The sequence below is a fragment of the Chionomys nivalis genome, chromosome 3, assembly GCF_950005125.1.
Source record: "Chionomys nivalis chromosome 3, mChiNiv1.1, whole genome shotgun sequence".
Lineage (NCBI taxonomy): Eukaryota > Metazoa > Chordata > Mammalia > Rodentia > Cricetidae > Chionomys > Chionomys nivalis.
In genome coordinates this window covers 10,454,291-10,482,134 of record NC_080088.1, presented here as the reverse complement: position 1 = coordinate 10,482,134, position 27,844 = coordinate 10,454,291, and the positions used below count along the sequence as shown (strand labels likewise).

General features: G+C 39.0%; 1 protein-coding gene across 6 annotated transcripts in view; it reads right to left on the bottom strand.

Moving 5' to 3' along the window:
* The window catches only part of Grik1 (glutamate ionotropic receptor kainate type subunit 1), a 384,033-nt gene that overhangs the window by 107,133 nt on the left and 249,056 nt on the right, over nt 1-27,844 (bottom strand). For all 6 annotated transcript variants that reach the window (XM_057763946.1, XM_057763948.1, XM_057763950.1 and 3 more), the window contains exon 4: nt 19,839-20,020. In XM_057763946.1, the coding sequence (XP_057619929.1) occupies nt 19,839-20,020 (182 nt within the window). The remainder of the gene's footprint in view (nt 1-19,838; nt 20,021-27,844) is intronic.

The window sequence follows — 27,844 nt, the reverse complement described above, 5'->3', positions numbered from 1 at the left end:
AAGAGACTAATAGCAAAAGAGGCAAAATCTGTATCTTTAGGACAGTATGTTGTCCCTTCATAACATAATCCAAAAGGAGGAAAGATGGTGTGAGTTTCTTTGATTGGTTACTCTGCCTTGTGCTATTGAGCTAGGAAAGTCTACATAGCTATTCCTTTGTTTCAATTTTTACCTTCTTTTATTTCTATTTACAATTAATCTGCATATGGAAGAGCAAAAGCTCAACGCCACTTGGCTCCTGAAAGAGCATTTCTAATGGTTCCATTAATACCAGTATTCTTTGAGACACAGCTACCGCTCTTTAACAATGGTGATAGCATACCAATCCAGATGCCTTGTGAGGTTTTAGCAACTGTCAGGAACCCTTTACACAGTAGCACTGGTCTAGCTCTGTAGTCCTTAGATGAGCTCTTAGAATTCAACGGAGGGTTATCCAGTACAATGGGCAGCACAATGTCCATATATATGATCATGTATTTTCTAAGATCTGATTGACATTTAGATGAAGAAGGCCTAGATTATAGGGTTTTGAGGTGTGCAGTGACTGCAGAGTCATCGTGTGAGATAGATGGAGCCAAACATTCCAATAGCATCTCTCAGTGCCTGAAGAATCCTGAACCTTCACTCTCTTTTTTCTCCCAAAGCAGTACCGTGCTACAGAGATAGCAACAACAAATATCCTCCATGAATTCCCAACATCCATCATTAAGGGCAAGCCATATATCAAAAATAATGGCTATTATACAGTAACTATAGTTGCAAAGCCTTTAAATAGAGCCTGGAGTTCTCCTGAGCTATTTTGAGTATTTTTTGGAATATTTTTATGGCTTTTTATTACAGCTTCTTCCCTTGAAAAAAATATATGTACTGGAAGTTTATATTGACTAAACCAAAGTATATTGCTACTTTTATAGTTTCCTCTATAGAAGGATGAAGTTCCAGCCACCAGACATGGCTTCTAGTCAATAATTTCAAGTGAATATCTTCCCAATGTGTAGTGTACACTGTAGCTGAAGTAAAAACTTTTCTTTCAGACAGGAATAGTCTCCTTCTGCGTAAAAATCTTCAGAGTGGGATAGTATTAGGAACCAGAGGAATGATTTTAAAATATAAATTTGAGCTCCAGGATGCATCTTTTTTTTTCTGTGATACTTACAGTTCCGTCCATACTTTCTTTGAATGGGATAGTTTTAGTCTACATGAGTTGTACTGTCTGTCATCAATGGAATAAGTGAGGAACAGGCTACTCTTTTGATATATTTCATTGTCAACATTTTCTTCCACATTAAATCAATGTTAAATCCCAAAGGATAGTTTATTAGAAGAGAATCAGAATGAGTCCAAAAGTCCCTGGTATTCAGAAGAATTCCATTTTTCTCCTGAAGTAGACTGAAGTTCCCTATAGGTGTCCACATTCTGACTTGAGTACAGATTCACATGATTATTTACATGGCAAAAGAGACTGTAAATGGTATGGGATCATGGGTTTGAAGATGAGGTAATTACCATGGTTTATCTGTGTGGAAATAAGGTACCTTTTTCGGGTAGAAGCAAGAGGACTGGAAGCTGAAAGGGCGATAGTCAGAAATCCAGGATGGTCATTTAATAATGCCCAACATGGTCATCAGATATAAAGACCTGGTTTGACCTTTGTCAGATATTTAGAGCAGTTTGCCCTTCATGCTGAATTATATTATATATGAATACATGGTTTAGATTTTATCAGATATGAAGATCTGGCTTAACCTTCATAAGATATGAGAACCTTGTTTGCTCTCCATCAGATATGAAGGTTTGTTTCATCTTCACTACATTTAAAGACTTGATTCAACTTTCTCAGATCTGAAGACATGTTTTGACCTTCATTTTGAGCTATATTATATATGAAAAATTGTCTTAGCCTTCATCAGGTAGAAGAAATGACTTGACCCCCACAAGACATGAAGATCTGCTTCTATCTTCATCAGATTTGAAGACAAAGTACAACCTTCATCAGATGTGAAGCCCTGGTTTGTCACACTGAGGAGTGGCCTTAGAATCACCCTCATTATATGATGTAAAAGGTGATGCAAACACTGAAAATTGGGATCAAGAAGTATGATGTCACCCTTGGTATGGATGATGATAATCTACAAGAGGTTGTGTGTCTTATGTATCAGTACTGGCCTAGCACTCTTCTATGCCCTGTTAAATTTGGTGTTTTCCATCATGACGTGAAGCTTGTGAAACTGCATCTCACATATAAAGGCATAAAATAACAAATCATCTGGTCTAGATGATGACCTTATTTATTAGGCTATGGTTTTAAAAGTTTTCGTATTCCTTCATCACAGTGTACTATTGGGCATACAGAAAGAACCCTGAAAGTATTAGCTAAAGAGAAATAAAATTCATATGTCACAGGAAAGCCCAATGACAGAGAGTTTGGTTAATAGTTTTTGGAAGTTGTACGGGAAGACCCTTTTGGTAAGATTTTTTTCATTTTTGGAGTGTTGAAGAAGCAGATGTGTTTGGTATTGCTGTAGAAACTCCTACCACCACTATCCTTTAAGTTACTCACCCACTGTGCGTGGCCTCTCATACTATAAAGCACGTGCTGTCGCCCTCTCTTCCAGCTGTGTGATTCGGTTCCTATTCCACATTTGTGCAGAGGACTGTGATCTGTGAGTCTACCCCTAAATAAATAACCCTTTATTATACTCAGTTCTGAGCTAGTGTGGGATTTCTTTTTAGCATCCTTATTCATCTGGCCTCCACATAGGTAAGAACTCTACACCTACTAGGTGGACTGGCTTAAAGGCCTAACTGGTCCACAGCCCAGAAAGTCTCCCACCCCCACCTGCTCAGCTTGTTTTTACCTACTAAGTGGTTTTTGTATTGGAAATTTTCCAAGCTTGTGCGTGATCCCGCCCCTCCTACTGCTGGCATTCCCTGTGCAGCTTCCGGTTGCTGCTCCCTGCCCGTGAGTTCTGGGCTTCTTGCTCCATGTACAGAATTAATTTAATTGCTTTTAATTTGTCAAGCAAAGCACATTTCTCTGTATTTAACCAGCACCAAGGCAAGAAACCAAAGCAGTGCTGGACTGTGCCGGGCACCACCAGTTGTGCCACCAATAGTCGTGACTCTGTAACCATGACACCTGCTGGGCAATAAAGATTATTATACCTAAAACAATTTACTTGACCTCATAACAGGTAATTAATAAATCAATAAACGTGAAAGTTAATGACAGACAACATTACCATGGAAAATTGTAGTAACTTTTTTGCTAACACTATGGATTGTGTTCTGCAAGGCTCGTAGGTTATGGTGATATGTCCATTTATTGGATATCGGGACTCAGTTTTTCCTTCATATTATATCTTTAAGAAAATGATTTGATAACAGAGCCAAAAATGAGGCACTTTTAGAAATGATACAGTCTTTACAGACCAATAATGAACAGCTAGCTGACAGGATTAATGCCATCAAAAATCAAAAGTTACCTGAAAAAATTAATATTTTTGAAAAGGGTAACATTAATTTGACAGACAAAATTGAATCTATGTCAAAGGGTTCTGAGAAATTATCTGAAAGAATTCATACTCTTGAATCTGACAACCAAAATCTGATAAAAAGTTATGATAGGTTAGCAGATAGAGTATCTGTCCAGGAAGGCGATCTACACATTATCCAAATAATGTCCAAGAATGAGATGTTATCTTTAAATGAAAAACTTAAGACTTTGGAATCACATGTGCAGAATGAGGTTCAGAGGCTAGGTGCCTCAATGAAATCACTAGAAATATATACAGGTCAGGAGACTCAGGCTTTACAAAAGACAGTAGTAAAAAGATTTGAAATAATTGAGGAAATTATTGGAGCTGATGAGAAGGATAAGAGGTACAAGGACAGGATTTAACATCACCAGTAGCTGTCAGAGATGACTTAACCAGGGTTTTTAGCTTCCTACCCTGTAATCTACTTTGACAAAACATCAAGTTCTAAAGGCTGAAAAGGATCCAAAGAAGGTAGATGGATACCTATAGGAATGAATGATCTAAAAGAAAGTAAGCAAGCTTTCATAACTTATGGCTTGCATTCCACATTTTTAGGGAGATGGTAAAGACATGGGCTTCTAGAATCAAAGCCATGCCACATGACTGGCTATCGTTAATTTCAGCAGACCTGAATGTTGGACTTCAACTTGTTTAAATGTTACTTCAGGGAAGAGGCTAAACTTTAGAACAACAGGGAAAAGCAAAAGGACTTGAGGCTTCGCAAGATCAAATTCTTGGTGAGGGCACTTATGCTGACCCACAAGCTCAAGCTCTTTACAATAAACAAATTTCATCCCTATGCCACAGAGCAGCCTTAAATGCTTGGGTCAGGATTCAAGAAATAGGAAAATGAATTGAATCATATACCAGGGTTAAACAGGGCCATAGAGAACCATTTGGTGACTTTTTACAATGATTAACTAAGGCTGTACAAATAGGAGTAACAGACACAGATACTAGACAAGTACTTATTGAATCTCTGGCTTTGTAAAATGCCAACTTAGAATGCAAAAAGATATTTAGACCTTTAAAGGTTAGATCAGCACCAATGGATGAATGGATCCTGCATACAATGAACATTGAGACATTTGACTATAATACTGAATCTTGGGTAGGAGAAGCAATTTTCAAAAAAATGAGGAGACATCAAAATGCCAAATGTTTTAATTGTGGTAGAATAGGACATCTGAGAAGGGATTGTACACAAGGAATTCCTAGGAATAATATCTCCTCTGGGAATGGCAAGAATAGGAGGACTCAGCCTTCAGATGTATGTAGAAGGTGTAACAAAGGCTGACATTGGGCCAATGAATGTAGATCAACAAAAGGCAGATAAGGCAACCTGATACCATTGGGAAAGTCCTTGGGGGGCCTCTCACAGGCCCCCAAGTCAAAAGTGGTCCAGTCATTCCCAGTCACTGTGGAGGACACATCTCACCAGGAAAATTAAAAAATCCAGAGCCTTTTGTAAAAAACCATACTGTTCTGGATGATGGAATAACCATGGACGATAGATAAAAATTCCAATAGGAAATAGGAAGGTATATTCTGGCAGACTTCTATAAATGATCAAAGACCAAAGCTAAGAGTGCATATAAATGGCATAGTAATTGTGGATTTGATAGACACAGGTATGGACGTGAATATCATTACTCCAGAATCTTGGCATCCAAATTATTCTCTTCAAGACACAGATGTTCAGTTACTAGGAATTGGAGCCCTATCTCAAGTGAAACAAAGCACGAGATGGGTTGAATACATAGGACCAGAAGAACATTTAGGAAGGCTGAGACCGTATGCAGCTAATATTGCAATAAATTTATGGGGTTGTGATCTGCTGCAGCAATGGAATACTGAGATTAATATTCCTGCAGTCCCAGAAACTCATAATTCTGGGAATAATATTATAAGCTTCTATACACAAAGGTCACCAGCCATTCAGGCTATGCAAGAACACAAAGCAACTACAAACCTTTAGAGGTACCAACGGCCCTGCCTTTAAAATGGTTAACTGAGAAACCATACGGGTTAAACCATAGCCATTAACAAAAGATAAATGGCAGGCTTTAGAACAGGTGGTATAGGAGCAACTAGATGCTCATCATATTGAAGAATCAACAAGCCCTTGGAATGCTCCTGTATTTGGTATTAAAAACAAATCTGGCAAGTGGAGAATGGTGACAGATCTAAGAGCTGTCGACAAGGAAATTCAAACTATGGGTCCTCTACAATCTGGAATTCCTCTGCCTTCTCTATTACCAAAAGGAAGGCCTCTTATAGTTATTAATTAAAAGATTGTTTTTTCACTATACCTTTATAAGAAAAACACAAAGAAAAATTTGCCTTGACAGTACCTATTTATAATAATTCTCAACCTACTAGGAGATACAAGTGGACCATCCTTCCACAGGGAATGTTTAATACCCACCCTATGCCAATTCTGTGTAAGTCAGCCATTAGAAAAAATACATAAAAATTTTTCTAAATCTATAGTTTACCATTATATGGATGACATTTTGCTATCTGATTCAAACATAGATACCTCAAAAAAAATGTTAGAAGGAGTAAAGAAAGTTTTGCCAAAATGGGGATTACAAATTGCTCCTGACCAAAAAAAAAAAAAAAAAAAAAAAACAACAACAACAAAAAAAAACACAGAGAGGAGATTCTGTCAATTACCTAGGTTATAAAATAGGTTTACAGAAAATTAGAACACAAAAGGTACAAATTAGGAAAGATCAATTGTGGACCCTTAATGACTTTCAAAGATTGTTTGGAAACATTTTCAGTCTATGACCAGCTGTTAGGATAGCACCTGATCTAATAGTTCATTTAAACAAAACCTTAGATGGTGACAAAGACTTAAATAGTCCCAGAGAATTAACAACTGAAACTGAAAAGGAATGATGGTTGTTGAAGAAAAATTACAGGAGGCACATGTGGATAAGGTGAATCCAAATCTTAATTGCATTCTAGTTATATTGCCTTCCAGAATTTCCCTCACAGGACTTTTAAAGGAAAGGGGAGATATTATCTTTAATGGATCTTTTACCACATAAACCAAGTAAAAAAATACAAACTTATATGGAAAAAGTTTCTGAATTAATTATAAAAGGAAAATTGAGACTTCATCAACTAGCAGGTATAGACCCAGCAGAGATTATAGTGTTTTTTACTTCTGATGAAATTAAAAAGTTATTGGAAGACAATGAACCATGGCAAAAATCCTGTGCTAAATTTTTAGGAACGATTAATAGCAATTATCCCAAAAGTGATAGAATTAACCTTATAAAGTGTGGATCCTTCCCCACATTGTATGGGACACACCAATAACTGGAGCCTGTACATTCTATGCTGATGCAAATAAATCAGGAAAGGCAGGTTACATATCAGAAGATTTAAGTAAGGTGGGACAAAGCCCTTATAATTCTGTCCAAAAGGCAGAATTATATGCTATTCTCATGGAACTAAGGGGTTTCAAAGAATCTCTTAATATTGTTACTGATCACAATATGCAGAAAGAGTTGTCTTGCATATTGAAACTGCTGCATTTATACCTGATGACATTGAATTGACTTCATTATTCATACAGGTTCAAGATACAATCAGGAATAGGTTCTGTCCCAAATACATAACACACATCAGATCCCATACAGGGGTCTGCCAGGTCCTCTAGCACAAGGTAATGCGGAAATTGATCAATTATTGAATGGAAATGTGTTGAAGGCCTCAGAATTTCATAAGAAACATTATGTCAATAGTAAAGGTTTAAAGAAAGAATTTGCATTACATGGCAACAAGCTAAGGAGAGTATAAAGAGATGTCCTACTTGCTCTTTCTATAGCCAAACACTGCTACCTACAGGGAGTAACCCAAAGGGTACTTAAAGAAATGAAATCTGGCAGGTGGATGTTTTCCACTTTGTAGAATTTGGAAAGTTAAAATATGTACACCATACCATTGACACTTATTCAGACTTTCAATGGGCAACTGCTTTGAGCTCAGAAAAGGCTGATTCAGTAATTACACATTTGTTAGAAGTTATGGCCATCATAGGTATACTTGTTCAAATAAAGACAGATAATGTTCAAACATAAGTCTCTAAGAAAATGAAACAGTTTTGCTTATTATAATATAAAACATATTACAGGTGTGTTACACAATCCTACAGGTCAGGCAGTTATAGAAAGATCAAATCAAACTACAAACAAAAAGGGGTGGAAAATACTCCCAGAAATAGATTACATAATAGATTACATAATGCTTTTTTTGACCTTGAATTTTCTTAATGCTAATGAGAAAGGAACAACAACAGCAGATTAACATTGGATAATAGAAAAGTTTTCTGAATTAAATCAGCCAGTGTATTTCAAAGATGTGTTGACCTCACAGAAGTTAGGAGAAGTGCTACGTTGGGGAAGGGGTTTTTCTCTTGTTTCAACAGGAGAAGAAAAGTTATGGATATCATTGAAATTAATAAAGATTCAGTTTGAAAAAGAGGAATTTCTTGAGAAAGAGAAATGAAGCCTCATCCACAGAGGTGACAACCAATCAGGTGGTAAGGAAACCTCATAAGGGTTGGGGCAGGGTTTTTGTTTCTGTATTTGCAGGAAAATATTTATCTTCAAAAAATCAAGAGACCCTGGACATCCAGATGCCTAAAGAGGAAAAGATAATTATCCAGATAGGATCATCAAGCAAAGAGAATTATCACTTATGAATACAGGTCATCTGAAAATAAGAATCTCTAAATATTAACTAGAATAATAGTCATGACTCACTTAAAAATAAAAGCTGGCTATGGAATTGGACATGACTCTGTCCTTCTCTAAATCCAAGCATGTTGTTAAAAAAATTCAGAGTTTCTGTCTCATGTCAAGAGCTGTCTGGTATCAGACAGAAAGAAGAAAGAATTTAGAAAAAAAAATTACTTTTCTTCATACCTATTTTTGTCTCTATCATATCTTTCATAGAATATATGTCTGTATAAATAATGCTTAAATTTTCCACAATGAACAATGAATTTTCCTGCAGTAATCTTTGAAGTTTCCAGGAAGAAGATGGGTGTAGTAGGAGCTGCAGGCCTCTTCCCACAGCTCAGCTCCCAGGCGCCCGACTAGCTCAGTCGGTAGAGCATGAGACTCTTAATCTCAGGGTCATGGGTTCGAGCCCCACGTTGGGTGCCATTTTGTAGTAGGAGCTGCAGGCCTCTTCCCACAGCTCGGCTCCCAGCTGCCTGGCTAGCTTATGCCCCAAAATAACAACACAAAAACTGTATTCTTTTTTTTTTTTTTTGGTTTTTCGAGACAGGGTTTCTCTGTTGTATTGGAGCCTGTCCTGGAACTAGCTCTTGTAGACCAGGCTGGTAAAACTGTATTCTTTTAAACACTGCTTGGCCCATTGTATCTAGCCTCTTCTCGGCTAACTCTCACACCTGGACTAGCCCATTTCTAATAATCTGTGTAGCACCCCAAGGTGCGCTTACCAGGAAGATTCTAGCCTATGTCCATCCTGGGTCAGAGCTTCATCGCATCTGCCCTAGAGAGCAGAGCTAAGGTGTCTACCCGAAAGAGGGGAGCATGGCCTCTGAGCTCACTTCCTCTTCCTCCCAATATTATGTTCTGTTTATTCCACCCACCTAAAGGCTGGCCAAACAAATGGGCCAAGGCAGTTTCTTTATTAGCCAATGACCTTCCTCCATCAGATGGGGCCCCACAAAAACAACTCTACCTGGTTGATATGATATCATGATGCTGATAGAACTACTATAAACCCTGTTTGGGGTACCAGCTGCTCAAGATGGTTCCAACTTGATAGCTGAAGTGGTGCACTTTTTAAACAATGTTCTGGCCAGAACTCCAAGTAGAAACCTCAGGAAAATCCTACTGAATACTCAGAGCCTATTTGCAATTATACAAGATAATAATATTGAAACTTAACCACCATTTTACTTTCATAGGATTCCACAGAAAGAACATCATCCCCATGATAGCTGGAAGTAATTCCAGAAAACAATGTCCCGTCTCCTAACAAAGTTTGTCCTCAGGGCTAGGGACTGTAGGGATATAGCCCCACCCATTGGGGCGTGTTCGCCTTGGGCTAATGTTTGCTGATAAATCTGCCGGGCGTGATCCCAGCAGCCCTTTTTTGCTCCGCTTTTCCTGTTCTCTGCGGGAACCTGTGGTCCTGTAAGTCTAGTTCCTTATTAAAGCTGTATATATCTATATAATCTGTCTGCATTCATTTACGCCGCTGGTTTTATGGGATGATTGGTTTTTGTGAATTACTGTTTATAGAAAATTGTATTGGTACTGTTTTTTGTATATTGATATATTAAATATTGAATGTGAGTGTTACTACCTCTATTTTTGTATGAGTATACTTATAACTTTGTCTATATTGTATTGATACATCTACCATATTACAATGTACATTTCTACCTCTGATACTATGACATTGTTTACAATTGAAGATCATTGTCTTCATATATTGCACAGTTGTTTATTCTTTTAGTCTTCAAGTTAGATAGGTATTGAGAATTATATGTTTGTCATATTTATTTTTAAGTTAATCAGGTCTTTTAGTTACATAGAGATTATATTTAGTATAGATAGTATGATCTTCAGCCTCTTCAAAGAGCTGTAGAAAATGGCCTTTAATCTAACCTAAAATTTCTGTGCCAACGAGACACAATTACTCCTGACAATGCCACTCTACTCCAGAGAGAACATTGAGCACCAAAGACACTCCACTGGGAGCTTGTCTTCTTGGCAGAACTGGCCTTTGGGTTAAGAAAAGCCCATACCTCAACTTCTGACAAAGATACAGAATATCCCTAAGTGGATGAAATAGGATTGTCTTATCCTGCCAAGACAGGGTAGGATAGTTCTAAAAATGGTATGCCAGTTATGTTAGGCCTTAGCCAAAGTTGGTTGACTCAACATTGCAAACGAGACTTTGGGTGATTGCCCAGGTAGTCAGTTGTCTCTGTCAATTGTTGCACATTTTGGATATCTCTCTATTGTTAAGTAATACTTATTCCCTTCTCAGATTTTTGACGGAGTTAAAGATTATATAATTGTAGTTACTCTTTATGTTATTTAGACTCCTTGAGATAAAATGTTTAGCAAAACTTTTGTTCTCAATATTGTTTGTTATATTTATTATTTGTTATTATTGTATATAGTTATATTTGGTTTAGTTCTATCTTATTTAGACAAAAGGGGAGATGTAGGGATATAGCCCCACCCACTGGGGGCGTGTTCACCTTGGGCTAATGTTTGCTGATAAATCTGCCAGGCGTGATCCCAGCAGCCCTTTTTTGCTCCGCTTTTCCTGTTCTCCGCGGGAACCTGTGGTCCTGTAAGTCTATTTCCTTATTAAAGCTGTATATATCTATATAATCTGTCTGCATTCATTTATGCCGCCACAAGGGACATCATTTAGGGGTTGATTATAACTGTTATAGGGTTGGGGATTGGGGGATATTATGTAGGCTCAGGAACTCTTTCAAAATAAAAAGGGGGAAATTGGATGGGATAATAGGTTAGTGAGAGCTTACTCACACTAATAATAATAATGAGTATTAGAGTGAATACTTGTGACCTATTATTTATAGGTAATTTACATTGGTATAGATTCTTGTATATTGATACAAACTTAAATTATATTGAATATGTTCCTATTTTCATCTACAATATTTGTATACGTGGGCAAAGTTATTTTGTTATATTGTATGCATACATGCCATGCTTCTACCTCTGCTTAAGACATTTTGTATATTGATACAATTTTAGGATATATTTATCATATTGCAATATACATTTTTACCTCTGGTCAATATACTTATACATTGCTTACATTTTGAGGTCATTGTTCTCATTTGTTGCACATTTGTTTAAATATTGTTTAATATTCTAATATGGAATCTTAGTCTTTAAGTTATATAGGTCCATAGTCATCCATGTTTGCCTTCTTATAGTTAGACTAATCAGGCTCTTTAGATACACAGAGATTGTATTCTACATAGATAGGTAATCTTCAACCCCTTCAAAGAGTTGTAGAATATGGTATTTAAATAACTTAGGGTTCTGTTGACATGAGAAATGATTGCTCCTGGCAGCACCAATCTATTCCCAAGGGAATGTTAAGCACCGAGGACACTCCACTTGGAGCTTGTTTTCTTCTTGGCAATACTGGCCTTTGGGCAAGGAATTGTCCATGCATCGACCACTGACAAAATTTCTGACGTCTGAACAGGACAAGCAGAATACAAGACAAAATACTGTCAAATCTTGCCAAGACAGGGTAAATTGGTTTTGAAAATTTTCCTGCCTCCAAAAATGGTCTGTCAGTTACTCTACGCCTTAGCCAAATTTAGTTGCTCCAATGTTGCAAATAAGACTTTGGGTGATTGCCCAGGTAGCTGGTTGTCTCTGTCATTTGTTGCACATTTGGGAAGTTGCTTGTTTGCACTTCTTGCTTACTCAAGTAATATTATTTCCCTTCTCAGGTCTTCAATGGGGTTAAAGACTAGATAGTTGTCGTTACTTTCCTTTCATTACTTGGCCAAATTATTTATAATACAAGATTAAACCCTCTATTATACTCAACTCTGAACTAGTGTGGGATTTCTTTTTAGAATTTTTTTTTTCATGGCATAGCAACATGATATTTCCCCTTATATAGTCTTGATGTTCATTTGAAAATTGGAGACTTGTTATGTACCCGACAGGGATGACATCTCCACAATTTTATAGAAAACTAAAGTTCACTGTTCCTACTGAAGTCTTAAGATATGATCCAATATACACAACTATAATTCTTTACATAATTTTTTTCCTAAAATAGATCTACCTCAAAACCCAGGATACATTTTTATCTTTTATTAAAGCCAAATTTTGATGGGGCTGGAATGAAGCATTGGCATATTTCTGAGGGGTATACATAAAATACATTTCTAGCATTTTATTGTTTGCTACTTGAAGTTCAAACCTATTTCAGTCTTCTAAGTATACTTTTTTGAGGTTTTATAGAATCTTCAAGTGGGCATTCTGAATAATATGAACATAGTTGATTGGAGCACATTTCCAGTAAACTGTTGGCTATTCACAACAATTAATTGTTGTATGATTTAGATAGAACATTCATATCTGTGAACTGCTCCTTACAACTAAAACTAACTATATGCTTAGGGGCTCTAAATATACTTTAATATCAGCCTGAGAGAAGCATAATTATAATGAGAACATATTGCCAAAATAATTGTATAATATATTACAAATTATCTTCCAGTTAGTGTAAATTGAGATACATCATGATTACGTCGTAAGGATTTATCCACAGTAATGAACTGATCAATTAGCTGGCTCAAAGACCATCAAAGTACTTGAAGAACTTAAAAGATAATGTATTGCTTAATTAAATCCTCATTTCTTAGACAGCCTACTAAGTACAAAGGCAGTATACAAATTCCTTACATTTTAATCCTGGTGAGAGAATCTTTGAGCATGGGAAAATATGGAAGCTCTAAGCTGAAGACACGCATAGCCAGCTTGGAATCCAAAAAGCCTATTTGTAGGTGAGGTGATGAAGCTGAAGCCAAGCTAGTAGATTTTCTCCCTGGGGTCTATATAAATGACCATTAACAACTCAGGTAAGGAGGGCATCAGACCCTGACCTGAAGTTCCAGCTCTGTCATCTCTGTTACTTGTAGCATGCAGATATTTTAAGCTGATAAAAAAAAATCATTTTAGCCAAATGGATAGCATGTGCTGGCCAATAGGAAGTACTAAACACATAAACGTTATTTATTAATTTATTTGGAGAAAGAGTCAAATACTTCCAACTAGATAACCAAGTTTCTGCTCATTGTCCTATTGTTTCTACTTACAGTCCCTTATTAGTTGACAAAGTGACTTCATGGTTTTAGACCAGGTTGTAGTCCTTAAGTGGATATGTTTTTGTGACCTTGTTTTCCATGCCTCCTTTTGACCTCAGAGGGCAGGCAGAGGTTTACTGCTGGAGAATTTTCAAAGCTACTGAAATATAGAATGACTTTTTCTACTAACACAACCATGTTCTATCCTCGTCCATTGGACTATCTACATTGGCGCATATATATATATATATATATAATAAAGATAGAAACCATTAGGTATCTGAGAATAAAAGGAAACAACTTTCTGTAAGAAGTAGAGGCTAACACAACATGTACTCTAGATTTGATAACTGTACTAATCAGTTGGCTTCTCATATGCAACAAAAAACTATCCAAATCTTTAGTTTGTTTAAATTCTTAGATAAGTTTTAAACCACATTTTGCTACTTACTGGCTATGTGATGTTATTCAAGATCTCTCTGAACAATCATTTTGTTGTTCAGAGATTGTGTGGGAGGCAAGGGATGTTCTTATAGCAATGAAATGAATGCTACACCAAGTATCTTCAACACAGAGCCTTGCATACAACAGGCGTTAGACAACAATAGTCCTTAGGATATCTGGTCTACCCTGTATGTCTGTTATTAGAAATGATGGACTAAGATGCCATTTAGAAGGCATTCGTTTGCCTCTCAGCATTGTGTGGCTATGCTTAGTGGTGGTTTTCGTCCTGAAAGACAAAGAGTGATTGTATGAACCTTGTCTAATCACCTCTGTTTGCCCTCATCACAGCTTGTGGGCACAACACATCAAGGCAAAAATCAATGCACAGAATTATTTGATTAATCAACATTGCCATCGTACTTCTTAGCAAAGAAGCTAAGCATTTAAAAAAAAATTTCTTTGTGACCTTGTTTTTATGCTAATTGAATGAGAGCAGAAAGAAAGGGGAACATGCAAGAGTATAAACATGTTGATAGGAAAGAATGCAATATAATTTTATAAAATATTTTCATTAAAAATGTCTTATTGCTCAATTCTAGCTCACTGTCTCTCTGCTGCCACGAGCATTGTGGGGAAGAGACTACCCCTCTGAAGCGCACACTCATGTAATGACGGAGTAGGCTTCCCAATTGGAAATAGAGGCTCAAGATCACCCTGGACTGTTTTCCAGCTCAGGAAGTTGGCTGAGCCCCACTGCTGCTTTCCTAAGGGATGGAGCCCCCACAGAGGCTTCCATCCCCTCTATAAACCACTATGCCAGAAAGGGGTTTATAAAAGTTTAAAGCGAATTTGACCCTGTCCAAAGTGACAGACTGATTTTTCTCTAGTGGAGTCATGGGTTCACAGACATTTTTATTTTTTCCTGCTGTAAGATCTCAGAATGGGATGAAGCTTGACTTCCGGTATAGGATTGCTGTGCTGTAGGTGGGTAGAAGGGAGATTACTTTGTCTATCATGTGTTGAAAGACTCTAATACAGTTGCGGATTCATTCATTTTTTTATTCAATCATTGCACGATACACTCACTATGTAATATAAAATAGCAAGTGCTGGGAATGTAAGTAAACAGAGAAAATGCCCTGTCCCTCTGGGGCTTACTGCCTAATAGGGAAAATAGACCAATCAGGTCACCATGTATTCAGGCTCCATATCTCTCCCTGGTGTGTAGATTACTGGAGGCTACAATCTTGTAAGAAGTCTAGAAAGAGGCAGGTTCAAGTCCCTGCAGGACTTAATGTTTTGTATTAAAAATTACTTAGTTCGTAGAAGAAGAAATTATGATCTCTGAGCATCAGTTTTCAACTAGAATAGAAGAAGGCTACTAATCCTGCTGAAGTGATGGGCCATTAAATCCCAGCCTGCAGTCAGGCTCCACTTGAGAGGTCAACACATAATGTCTTCCTACCCTTCTCTTCATCACAGAAACTCATTACCTGTCAGGCATTTCCTCAAAGAGTGACTCCATGAGAAAAGGTGTATGCGTGCGATAGTCACTGGAGAAAGGAGAAGGACTTTGGGGTATTAGAGTAAGGAAGGGACACAGCAGATGGGATATCAGGATGCTCTCTGGAAAGTGATGCATTAATGAGGTGGGGGGTGGCTTTGACCTGTGAACCTGGTCCTTGTGACTCCTCAGCTGTTCGGGGGAAACTGGAACTGCAGACATTTGCAAAGGCAGTATGTTCATGAGAAAGCCGCACTCTTCTCTAGTCTAATCAAGTCTTGACATTTGAATTTCGAACTAATTCTGGGGAAATAACGTCCCAGATTCTCATCATATAGCACTTGTTCAATATGAATAGGGATAATCACTCTGCCAAGTGATTAGCATGCTCAATAATAACTATAGATGCTTCTCCACTTTTTTAACTTTTAGATAAATGTCAAATACCTTCCTTAAGGTGAATTTAATTTTATTTTTCTCTTAAGAAGCATTTACAGGAGAGAAAATGTAATGATGGTGCAGGGAAGAGCCAGGCACTGATGGGAAGAAACAGGAAGGGGATGCCAGACTGACCTGGAAGAGTGTTCTCAGTAGCAATTTTTTATACATGGAAAAGAACGTTATTAATACCAACCTCATAGAAAGAACAGAAGCAAGTGAATGTGTTTTTCCTAGATATTTCTGGCAGCCTGCTTCTGACAGTCCATTGCAAAAAGAGAGTCCTTCATGGTAACATGATTTCATAGCCTTTGACATCTGGCTGCCTGCAGAGACCATGTGGCAGCCTGGTTTGACAGAGTCCAGTTGTATGGGTCTTTTTACCTAGCAGAGCTCCAGTTTCTTCTATTCCTAAGTAAGGGTGCCAAACTCACCTCAGAATGCATGGTGTGGGAGTTTAAGAAGCCAGGCATCCCAATTATCGTCTAGCAAAGTCCTCCATCAAAGACATGAACCTCCTTCATTTTCTTTTCCTTTAGTGAATTGTAACCAGCTTTAGATGCCTGAACTCTCCACTCCCTGAGAGAACTCCTTAGACAGCTATAGTCAAGGTACATGTCTTGCTTTTTATAGGTCAATGCTCAAAGCTAATGGAGTCACTTAAAGAGAATCATGCAGAGGGCTTGGGTTTATTTTAACATGAATAGTAAACTCTGAGTGTTCAATACAATAGGCTCCAGCTGTTCAGTGCATCCCTACAAGGCCATCTTAGGTCCTCTGCAGTCAACTCAAAAGAAGTAACTGCATTTGCATACATCACACAGTGGAAGCTTTGTGACAGGTTCTTTCCTCAAAACTACTAGCTTGTCATTATTAAAAATGATATCCGACTTGTTATCCCCAAGGCTAAGGGGTCATTGTGTAAGAGGAAACAAAATGTTTGTGGAGCCAGAGGGAGCAGAGTTCTCTATTGAGTATGTATTTTTCAGATGTGACAATGTATAAACTAATAGTGGCTGAGCATACATGCAAAAAGTTGCATACGATCAAGCTAGCCAAAAGTCACAGCATGGATGGGAAGGACCTAATTAAGTTGCATCCCTAGCTATTGGCCATTGATGGCTTCAGGGGAAGGGAGATCCAGGTTTCTTCAGTAATGTGTGCCCTGAGAGGTTACCCATGCTCCTGGAGAGGGTCCCATTCCATTGCTCATACAGGCAGCAGGAAGTCAACTCAGTGGGTCTAAGAAAAACAAGTTGGCTGTAGGTCTTTGCATCTGCTCTGATTGGTTACTGGACAAAGCGTATCTGAAGACAATTATACTAGGCTCCAGTCTCTGAGTATAGCAGATAATCATTAGAAATCATTTCTTTGACTTTTCCCCCCAATTTGTTTCATTCTGTCATAGATCTCTGGGCTATGTCTAGCCTGGTTCCTGGACCTCCAGGCAGTATCAGGTATAGGTCTCAGGCTGGATCAGTTATTGGTTGGCCACTCCCACAAGTTCTGTGACACCTTTACCCCTGCACATCTTGCAGGCAGGACAAATGTAGGTCGAAGGTTTTATGACTGGGTTGGTGTCTCAGTCTCTCCACTGAAAGTCATGTCTGGTTACTAAAGATGGCTGTACAGACTCCATATCCCAATTACTAGGAGTCTTAACTAAGGTCATCTTGGTAGATTCCTGGGAGTTTCTATTACACTAGAGTTCCACCTCACCCTGAAATGTGGCAAATCCTATGGAAGAGGGGGGAAAGAAGGGTTATAGGAGCCAGAAATGTCAAGGATAACACAAGAAAACCTACAGAATCAACTAACTAGGACTCATAGAGTCTCACAGAAATTGAAGTGACAAACATGGACCTTATTTGTGTCTGAGCTAGGTTTTCTGCATATATTTATGGTTGTGTAGCTTGGTGTTCTTGTGGGACTCCAAATAATGGGTGTGGGGGTTGTCTCTGAATCATTTGCCTGCACTTGGGACCCATTTCCTCCTACTGGGTTGCCTCATCCATCCTTAATATGTATTGTATCTTGTTAGGCTCTGATCAGTCAATATCTATTGGAGGCCTGCCCTTTTCTAAAGGAAAAATGGGGGAAGGGGAGAACCTGGGGGAAGGGAAGGTTGGTGAGGGAGGGACGGGGAGGAGAAGAGGGAGTGGAATATGTGGTTAGGATATATGAGAGAAGAATAAATTTGGAAACAGTAGCTGAGTAGCTTCTTGCAACTTCCACCAAACTTCCCTGGCAATCTTAGCACTAAAATGATCAGGAAATTTAAACACAGTTTGCAAACCTAAGATGAAGGTGAAAGAAGCTTTTGCACCAGAAAGAAAGGAGAGACAATCCTTCTTCCCACTCCCATTCCCAGACCTTCATCACTACCAGACAGCTTTTCTGGAGTGGTTCTCTTATAGGTTTGGTATTTATTTTGATTGTTTTTGAAATCCATAAACCGCTAGAAATATCACTTCTAAGAAAGGATCCTATGCTTACATTTATCAATAAAGAAGAAAGGTCACAGCCAGGACCCATGACAGTCTTCTCTTGCTTATCTCAGGCCTGTCTTTTGGGGAAGATGTAGCTAGTTGTGTGAGTCAGTACACATACATCTCATTAGAAAGTCATTCTCTTGAAGGTAACACGTCTTCACTCTCTGCCATAAGGGACTCCTGGGAAAGGCTTACTTCTTTGCATTCTGAGAGTTACACATAAAATCTGGTTGATTTTTTTCAAGTTCTGATCTATACCTCATTGTGTACTTTAATCAGTTGTGGTAAGCTGTGTAAATGGAGCCTTAAGATAAGGCAGTTCTCAGTAGAATCTTTTAGTACAATCATTTAGTGAGTAATACAGACAAATGATTGGCCTTTCTTAGTATGTCTTTCTGGTGCAATCACAGCTCCAATTTTTAACTCAGTGTCCGTAGAAGTGCTCCACAAGTGTGGCCATAGAACTTGGAGCCCCAGGATACGTGACTGTACCAGAAGGCGACATCCTAGTGGTTCAAGAATCACAGTGCTCATTTATCGGGAGCTGCTGGTGCACTCATGAAATTGCCATCCATTAACAACCTCTGGTGTTTTTAACTATGGTGCACACTTTATATAGTGTGCATTATTTTAAAATATTGATAAGGACATTGGCTTTGTGACAAATCTATTTAAGTGTAAAAGTTACATATATTTTTTTCCCTGATATTCCTCCAGATGTTCTTTGATTTTTTTCTGATAATATTTGAAACTAGTATTTCTAGATGCACATATATACTTTCTAGATGTAGTTCTAGTCCAAATCTGCAATCTTTAGTATAGTACTCTAGTGCCCAAAGTATGACAGCCACAATGCATACAGCTTTTGCCACAAGTCCCTGGGAACTAGAATCACTCTGCAGGGAGGACTAGGAATCAGTGTTTTACCTGTTAAGGATTCTGAATTTCCTTTTGTGGGTGCTAGACTGAAGTTCTCCACAACTCAATTATCACTGTTTCATTATTATTATAAGCATGACTGACACCTTTCATCTGTGAAAAATTTTTTTAATTGCCTGTTTCCATCCACATCCTCTGGAGATGAAGGCAAAGAAGCTTGCTGGCCATAACGAGAGAAGTGTCTTCTTTGGGCTGAGATTGCTTCACCCTCTTTCTATTGTGCTTGCAATCCTGCAGCATAGGCCACAGATGCCTTGCCGAGTAAGTCAGACATGGCACAAATGAGATGTGTCCTGATCTTCTCAGAAGGTGTAAAGAACACAGATATTTGCATCACCTAGCGAATTTGCCTTCTCTTCCCATCTAGCAGGGTACACTTGCCACACAGCACATACAGAGTAGTATACACCCATCACAACTGGATCTGAACTAACCACACCCTTGGCTCCTTAAAAGGGGTCTGAAAAATTAGTCTTTGGCTCATCCTCTACTGTGTGGCTATACCAAGCTGCACCAAGTGAAAAACAAAGCCAAATGCCATCTTTTAAAAAAAAGACAAAATAAATTTCTCCCATCTTTTGCCCCCTCCACAGACCTCTTACCTGTTTAAGGATTTCAGCAGCTGTCTCGTGTGAACAATCAAATATCACATAAAACTCTTTGCCTTTCTTCATCTCCTTGAGCAGAGGTTTGGCATCTTTATTCCCAGAGGGCAGCTGGCGGATTTTGATTTTAATGTTGTATCTGGAGGGAGCTTTGATGAGCTCTTGCAGGCGAATTAGACCTGGAAAATAGCATCCAATCATGCACAGAGATAGATCTGTGTTGTTTATTGCCATTTACAGTCAAAGCAGAACATTCCCAAAATGTATCAAGCAGTCACCAACCTAAAGGTTACACTATTGACTTCCTATTTGTCATCGCTCCTTGTCTGGTAGTTTGCACTGATATTTTCCATTTGTGGGGCTGTGGCTTGGAAGTACAATTTTTCCAAGTGCATTTTGAATTTATTTAGCATGCAATTGTCCTTTTAGCCACTCAGTCAACACTCCAAGTCTTTAACATATCAAGTCTGTGACTATGCAATTTCAACAAACAAAATCTTGCTCAAAGTTTCTAGAGGTACTCAATGAAACAGCACCTGTTATCATTTTTAGAACATATTTTCAAAAAATCTGTTCTTATGAATATGTGTGTGAGTGTGCACGCATGTGCGTGTGTATGTACCTGGACCAGAAGAGGTCAGAAGAAGGCATCAGATCCCCTGGATCTGGAATAAATGAAGTTGTGGACTGACTGATGTAAATGCTGGGGGCTGAATTCTGGTCCTCTGCAAGAGCAGGGAGCACTCTTAAGTGATGAGCCACCTTTCCAGTCCGAACTCCTGGTATCTTTTAAAATCTCAATGATTACAAAGATTTCTTGGGGTTGCTAACTAACGCAAACTTATCATCTAATATTTATTTGTAGCATGTCATTTACTAGCTAATTAGTCAGCTCGCTTTGTGTAATCTTATAATCAGACTATTTATAAATGACTCATAATAACTCTTGCTAATACTTTAGAATGATGTACTGGTTACATCCTTTTTTGATGAAAATGTACTATAGGATTTGAGGTGAGTAGGATGGTGAAAACAGAAATGTCATTTAAAATATAACTGCCGGTGTTTGTAGCAAAGTGTATGCAGCAGCCTAAATTGATGGAATATTTGCTTTGCCACAGGTCTGAATTCACCCAAGTTGCACTTTTCCCTAATGGAAGTCCATTGCTAGGCAAGGTGTACAGCCGTGGAAAAGCTCCATCTCAGTCAACATCATCAGTCCCTGATGTTAACTGGTGTTGGCTAGACTGCATGATGCTGCCCCCCTCCTCTCTCAAGAACTCCAATCACATTGGGAAACCTACTTTAAAAGAAAGTCTGCAGTTCAGTGCCTTCGGGATTTGTTAGCTAGAAGTAATCAACAGAGAATATTAAACTTTATGAGTGTTCAGATGGAAATTGTATGGAAATTGTGCTGTGCCCGGTTCAGGACGGCACATGGTTTCCAGCCCCTTCCAGACGTGAGACCTTTGCTTCTTTCTCTGTTATTTTTTATTGCTCTCCCCCAGTGGTCCCATTTGTTTCAGCTTCCATTGGAAAGGCTTCTCCAACACAGGAGACAGGCTTGATTCTGAAGTGTGACCGGTTTTTCAAGACACTATTTTTAGAGGTAAACTGAGTAGAGACGAGGGATAATGTTGCACAACCATGTTAAGAGTTAGCATATTTTCCACCCACCCCTTTCTTCTTTTCCTAAAATCAAAATTAGAACAGCAGACTTCTTGGGCTCTCACTCCTTTTCAAATCAGTCAAGAACTAAAACTGAAACACTCCTTTATTTAAAACCTACTAAGTTTCTTTTTCTGAACCACCACCAAGTGCTAAGAATGAAGTTGGGGGTGGAATGATGAATATATATATGTGTGTGTGTGTGTTATTTGTTTTATTAGTTAAACCACATAATAGCACTATGAAGCAATTTATCATGTTTATTATTTCAGATACAGAAACCAAGGCCCAGAGCAATTAAATAACTTACTTGGGGCTATAGGGATAGCTGGCAGGAACCATAGCTTAAGATTGTTTGTGAGTCTAATGCTCTATCTTTCTGTGTCCCCACCCTGCCTTATAAATGCAGGCCATTGGTCCTGAGGAAGTGTGGGAACTTCAAATGGTTTGATGAGAAGGAAAAAACAGAACCAAAGACAGATTTTTCTCTCTTCCTTTGTTCAGGCTTCATGTTCTGCTATCACATATTTTTTTCTTTTCTATCTTGAGTATGACCACCTAGGAAAGCTCAATGTGTCCTTTAGACAAAATGGAGAAAACATTTTAAAACTACATTTCATATGTTGCAAAGACCTGCCCCTTTTTCTTTGTTGAATGGAATGTCAACCTTGAAGCACATCTTCCTAGCCAGGACCCTGTTGACATTTAAAGTTGATAGACTCCAGTTTCCAATTCATTCATCCACATTCAAGAGGACGTGTTTCCTGAGTGCTCATGAGATCCTAAACCTGCACTGAACTCTGCAAGGCCTTTAAAGCTCTGAAGAGATTTTCATGCTGGAAAGTATCCCTGCGTGGATGGAGTATCATTTGCCACTTGATTTAAGACACAGGAAGCTGGCTGGGCCTACTATAGGCTGGAGTAACTGGAGGTGACTGTCATATACCAGGTTCAGGGCTTAAAGTCAAGTCTGCCTCCTGATACCCAAGTAGTGTTTTTTCTCCTTAAACCGTCAGTGACCCTGCCCGGTTCTTGTATTTTGGAACAAGTGATTGAATGAATAGTTCAACTAACCAAGTTACTAGGCCAACAAATAGAGAAAGAAAAATCTAGACCAGAATAAATGCATCAGACCTTCTCTTGTCCTGCTGTGACCAACCATTTTCATAATAGTTTCATCAAAGAAAAATTTTCATGCCAAGAGAGGGAGAAGAGCATAAGTTAATACAGAAGGTCAGTTTCTAATTGGCATAATTTTCCCTTTATAGAATTCTATAATTTAGCTTGTAAATGAGAAGATGTCTTCCTTGGTGTGTAGGTGAATTGGCTTTGGGGAAGCAAGGCTCTGCAGACTGAAAGGTTATTGACCCAAGGTGTGAGAAAGGGCAGTGACTTTACACCCATCTTCCTGAAGCAATAGCTGCCTTCATGGCAAATGATACTGAATCTACAATTTAGAAGACTTTCTGCCTCCACAGAAGAGAACATTCACTGAAAGCTTTCCTTTATATTTGCAGTTTGTGGTAATCAATCAAGCATTTCATATTTCATTGTAATGACTAGTTAAAAGTTATTTGTTAAACAGATAATGACCTTAGGATAAGGAAATAGATTTAAGAGCAGCCCCCAGATTTCTAACATCCTCCTTTGGATGCCTGCCCAGATCAGGTGACCCAGCCCTGACAAGACTTCTGTGACAGGCAATACCAATGGTACTAGGAATGTGGTGGTTTTTCTAGCCCATCTAGGTGGAGGCGTTTTAGATTGAAATGAAGATCAGGAATGGACCAGACAGACCCAAGTAAGTGACTTCTGTGGATAATTCTCTTATACATGGTAAAGATTTGTCACCTGTATTGGTTTAATAAAATGCCGATTGACCAGCAGACAGGCAAGAAGTATTAGTCGGTATCCAGGCAGGGTGACCAAACTAAGAGAATTCTGGGAAGAGAAAAGGCAGAGATACAGTTGCCAGCCAAATGCAGAGGAAGCAAAAGATAATGCCTTACTGAGAAATGGTATCAAGTCATGTGACTAAACACAGATAAGAATAATGTGTTAGTTTAAGTTGTAAGAGCTGGTTACTAATAACCCTGACTAACAGGCCAAACAGTTTATAACTAATATAAGCCTCTGTGTGTTTATTTGGGACTGAATGGTTGTGGAACCAGATGGGACAGAAACCTTAGCATAAAGTAATATTATATAAAATTGATCCCATCTTGACTCTCCATGACTATCAATGTCATGAATGAGAGAGGAAGGTTCTGGACCAAAGAAGACAAAAGAGATGCCACAATGAAATCCAATGAATGCTGCTGGGGCAATTAGAGAAAAGATGAAGGATGAGTTTGCGAGACAGTGTTGTATCATTGCTAAGCTTCCTACATTTCATGGATTGCTATGTGGCTGTAGTGAAGAAAGTTGGTTTCTAAAGTAGGTACAACAATGTATTAGTGAGCAAAAAAAGTCAAAATATCTACAATTTACTTTCCATACAATTTTCTATAGAGCTCATAGCTACTGTTACTCAAACTTTTTTTTCATGGTTCTAAAAATTGAACCCAGAGTTTTGATGGCCACACATTGAAAGTTTGAGACAAAGTGTAGTATGCTGTATAGCCCAGGATGCCTTGGGGCTTCTGGTCTTCCTGCCCCAGCCTGTCGAGTGAGGCTTATGAGGGTGTGGATTGTAGGAGGAGGGCCCACTTGTTCGTCCTGGCTGCCTGGTTAGCTTAGCCCCAGAATAACCACACAGAAACCGAATTAATTAAATCACTGCTTAGCCTATTAGTTCTAACTTCTTATTGGCTAACTCCTTCATTTTAGTTTAACCCATTTCTATTAATCTGTGTATTGCCATGTGGCACTGGCTTACTGGCTAAGTTTCAGCAGCACATCTTACTCTGGTGGCAGATCCATGGCACCTTCTCTCCTTTCTTTCTCCCAGCATTCAGTTCTGTCTTTCACGACTACCTAAGTTCTGCCCTATCAACAGGCCAAGGCAGTTTTTTTACTCATTAACCAATGAAAGCAACACATTGACAGAAGGACCGCCCACATCATCATTCCTCACTTTTAGTTATTCTTATGTTGAAAGAATGAGAGAAGATTAAAATGAATTTGGTCCATTAGAAATGGCTACTGCGTCTGGATGAAACCATGGGCACACAAGTATATTGTACACTTCTTGAAACTTTTCTCTAAGTTCAAAGACAAAACTCCTGGCTATGAAGTAATATCACATGTATCCCCTCTGATCCTCACTCCCAGGCATGCAATTAGAAACCTAAAGTTGAAAGTGCTTTAGAGCAAATTCAGGTTGTTTCACATGAACGTGAGCTAGGCTGCATATAGAGATAACATTTAAAAAGTGTCTACGTGGCCAATCCTAAACATTTTGGTTGTCTCCTCTGTGTATTCAAATATGACACAGAAAAAAATGCTGATCTGCTTCTGTATTGAGGAGCTGTAGCATGGGGCAGAGCATATGGAAGAGGAATAAAAACCCCTTCTGTTTCCAGTGGGAATGTAAAAAACGCTATGTGTCTTCTTCAATAATAACAAGCCTTGCTATTTGCAGTGCCTCTCTTTCCCAGCATGCTGCTTGCCTCCTAAATGCTCACTAAACCTAGAATATTCTTTGGAAGTGTTCAGGTGCCAGAGCTATTTCATGGAGAGGAGAGTGAGGCACAGAGAGGTTAATTGTCTAGATCAGCCCTGAGAATGAGGCACAGACACCAGGAATTGAAAGGGACTTTAAAGGTCAAAGTCTTACTTGATGCAGGAATCCCCTCCCATTGCTACTGAACACCTCTCGGTGTGAGAAGCTCTCTCCTGCACACCGCAGTCCAATCTACTCCTGGGTAGCTCTCATTCTATTTAATGAGTCTCAGTTCAAAAAGAAAGTGCCTCAGTTTTCTTGAGTCTTAATCCAATTCCCTGTTCATTACACCATACAAGTGGGTTTGAGGCTGTAAAAATGAGTGTAATAAACCATTGGGACCTGAAGATCAGATCACACATTTTAAATGTTAATTTCTTCTGCATTTGAACTCAGAAACATGCAAAATGGCATTTCACAAATGTGTGGGTATATTAATATACCAACATCTAATAGGATTCTTAAGGGCATCTATGTATAAATTGGGAATCTTTCAGAGGGAAGGAAAAATCTGGGCTGAGAAATGGAAATGAGAGACACAAATTACTTGGGGGAAGTGTGGCCTGCCTTAGTGCAGAGCTTCAGAATATGGTATTTCAAAATTACAACGACAACAAAAAGGTAAGTTGGAGGCAACCATAAGGAAAAATTGTGTCTCTTGATCACAAAGGAACTCATGGGGGAACCTAACACAAATACTTTAGATTGACTATATTAGAGTAAACTCCAGCAATATATTTTGGGCCTGAATTCTGGATAATATCTATGGTAGCTAAAAGCAATATCCCTTGTATATGATATCTCAAGGCTGACTTCCTGAGTAGAATTCTGGACTTTGGAGATTTCTGGACAGGGGACTAGGGTTGGATACGTGGCAAGTTTAAACAAGTGGAGGAAGAGAAAACAGAAAAGAACTGTGAGTGGTTGCCTTGTTAGGATCCCTTAGCGAGGAGGATTTGAGCAGCCTTACAGTCCCTCACAGCACAGCGGTCTAAGCTGTGCACAATGACAGTGAAATGACACTGTCCTTCATGTGACACTGACTGTGCGCAGAATCCCCTTCAGTTCTGCTGCTATCCTGTGGGTAAATGCAAGGGAATCCACGAGATATTCAAAAGCTTAAGTCACCCTTGAAGATTCCTGGGAGTTTCCCTTACACCAAGTTCTACCTGACCTGAAATGCTCCCTTTCCAGTCATCTCTTTCAGTACTCTCCCCCTCCGTGTACCCACAAGGGAATCCTTCATGTTCCCATACCCACCCATCTCCAGCCCACTCATGAGATCTCTTTTATTTCCCCTTCCCAGGGAGATCTATATGATTCCCCCTTGGGCCCTCCTTGTTACCTAGCCTTGCTGGGTCTGTGGATTGTAGTTTTGTTCTTTACTTTACATTTAATATCCACTTATAAGTAAGTGCGTACCATGCTTATCAGTTTGAGTTTGGATTACCTTAATCTGGATGGCTTTTTATTTCTAGTTCCATCCATCTGCCTTCAAATTCATGTTATTATTTTTAGCAGCTAAGTAATACTCCATTGTGTAAATGTACCACATTTTCTTTATCGATTCTTCAGTTGAGGGGCATCTAGGTTGTTTCCAGAGTCTGGCTATTATAAATAAATCTGCTATGAACATAGTTGAGCAAGTGTCCTTGTGGTATGATTGAGCATTTGTTAGGTATATGCCTAAGACTCCTAGCAATGGTGGATACCTAGCCTGAACTGGATGTCTTCTGTGACCAGGGAATATTTTCAGTGAAGGGATTGGGGCACCAAACAAGCCACACAACCTTTGGCTTGCAGTCTTTCCTACATATGGAATTGCTGGGGTAAGGATGGTGCAGAGATTGTGGAAGTGGCCAACCATTGACGGGTCCATCCTGAGACCGAGGCCATGAAAGTGAGCCCACCCCTGGCATTGCCTGGAGTGCCAGAACCCAGAGGCTGGATGGCCCAGAGATCTCGGATAGAACCAAACATCATTCGAGAAAAAAATAGGTCAATGTAGTGATGCCTAATGATATTCTGCTATATTCATGAACTGGTGACTACCCCAATAGTCATCAGATAGCCTTCATCTGATCACTGATGGAAACAGACCTAGAAACTCACTGCCAAACATTAGACCCAGCTAGGGGAATTCTGCTGAAGAGAGGGAGGAAGGATTGCAGGAGCCAGGGGGGTCAAGGACAGAAAACCCACAGACACAACTGACCTGTGCTCCTAGGAGCTCAAAGAGTCTGAACTGATAGCCAGAGAGTCTGCATGGGGCTGATCTAGGACCTTTGCACACATCTGACAGTCACGTAGCTTGGTCTTTTTGTGAGACCCCTAACAGCGGGGGCAGGGGCTGTTCCTCAGTCTTCAGCTGGCTTTAGGGAATCTAATCCTCATGCTGGGTTGCTCAGCCTTTATACAAGGGGAGGTGCTTAGTGCTATCATAACTTGAAATGCTGTGTTTTGTTGATACCCATGGGAAGCCTGCCCCTTTCTGAACAGAAACAGAACAGGAGTAAATTGTGGTGGGGCAGGAGGAGAGGAGGGGCAGGAAACTACAGTTGTGATTCACAATAAATAAATTTAATTTGAAAAACCTCAAAATCAAAACTTCAGTCATTATTTGAGTACAGTCCTCGGAGCAGGTATTTCACTTGTTTACGTGGTGGTTGGG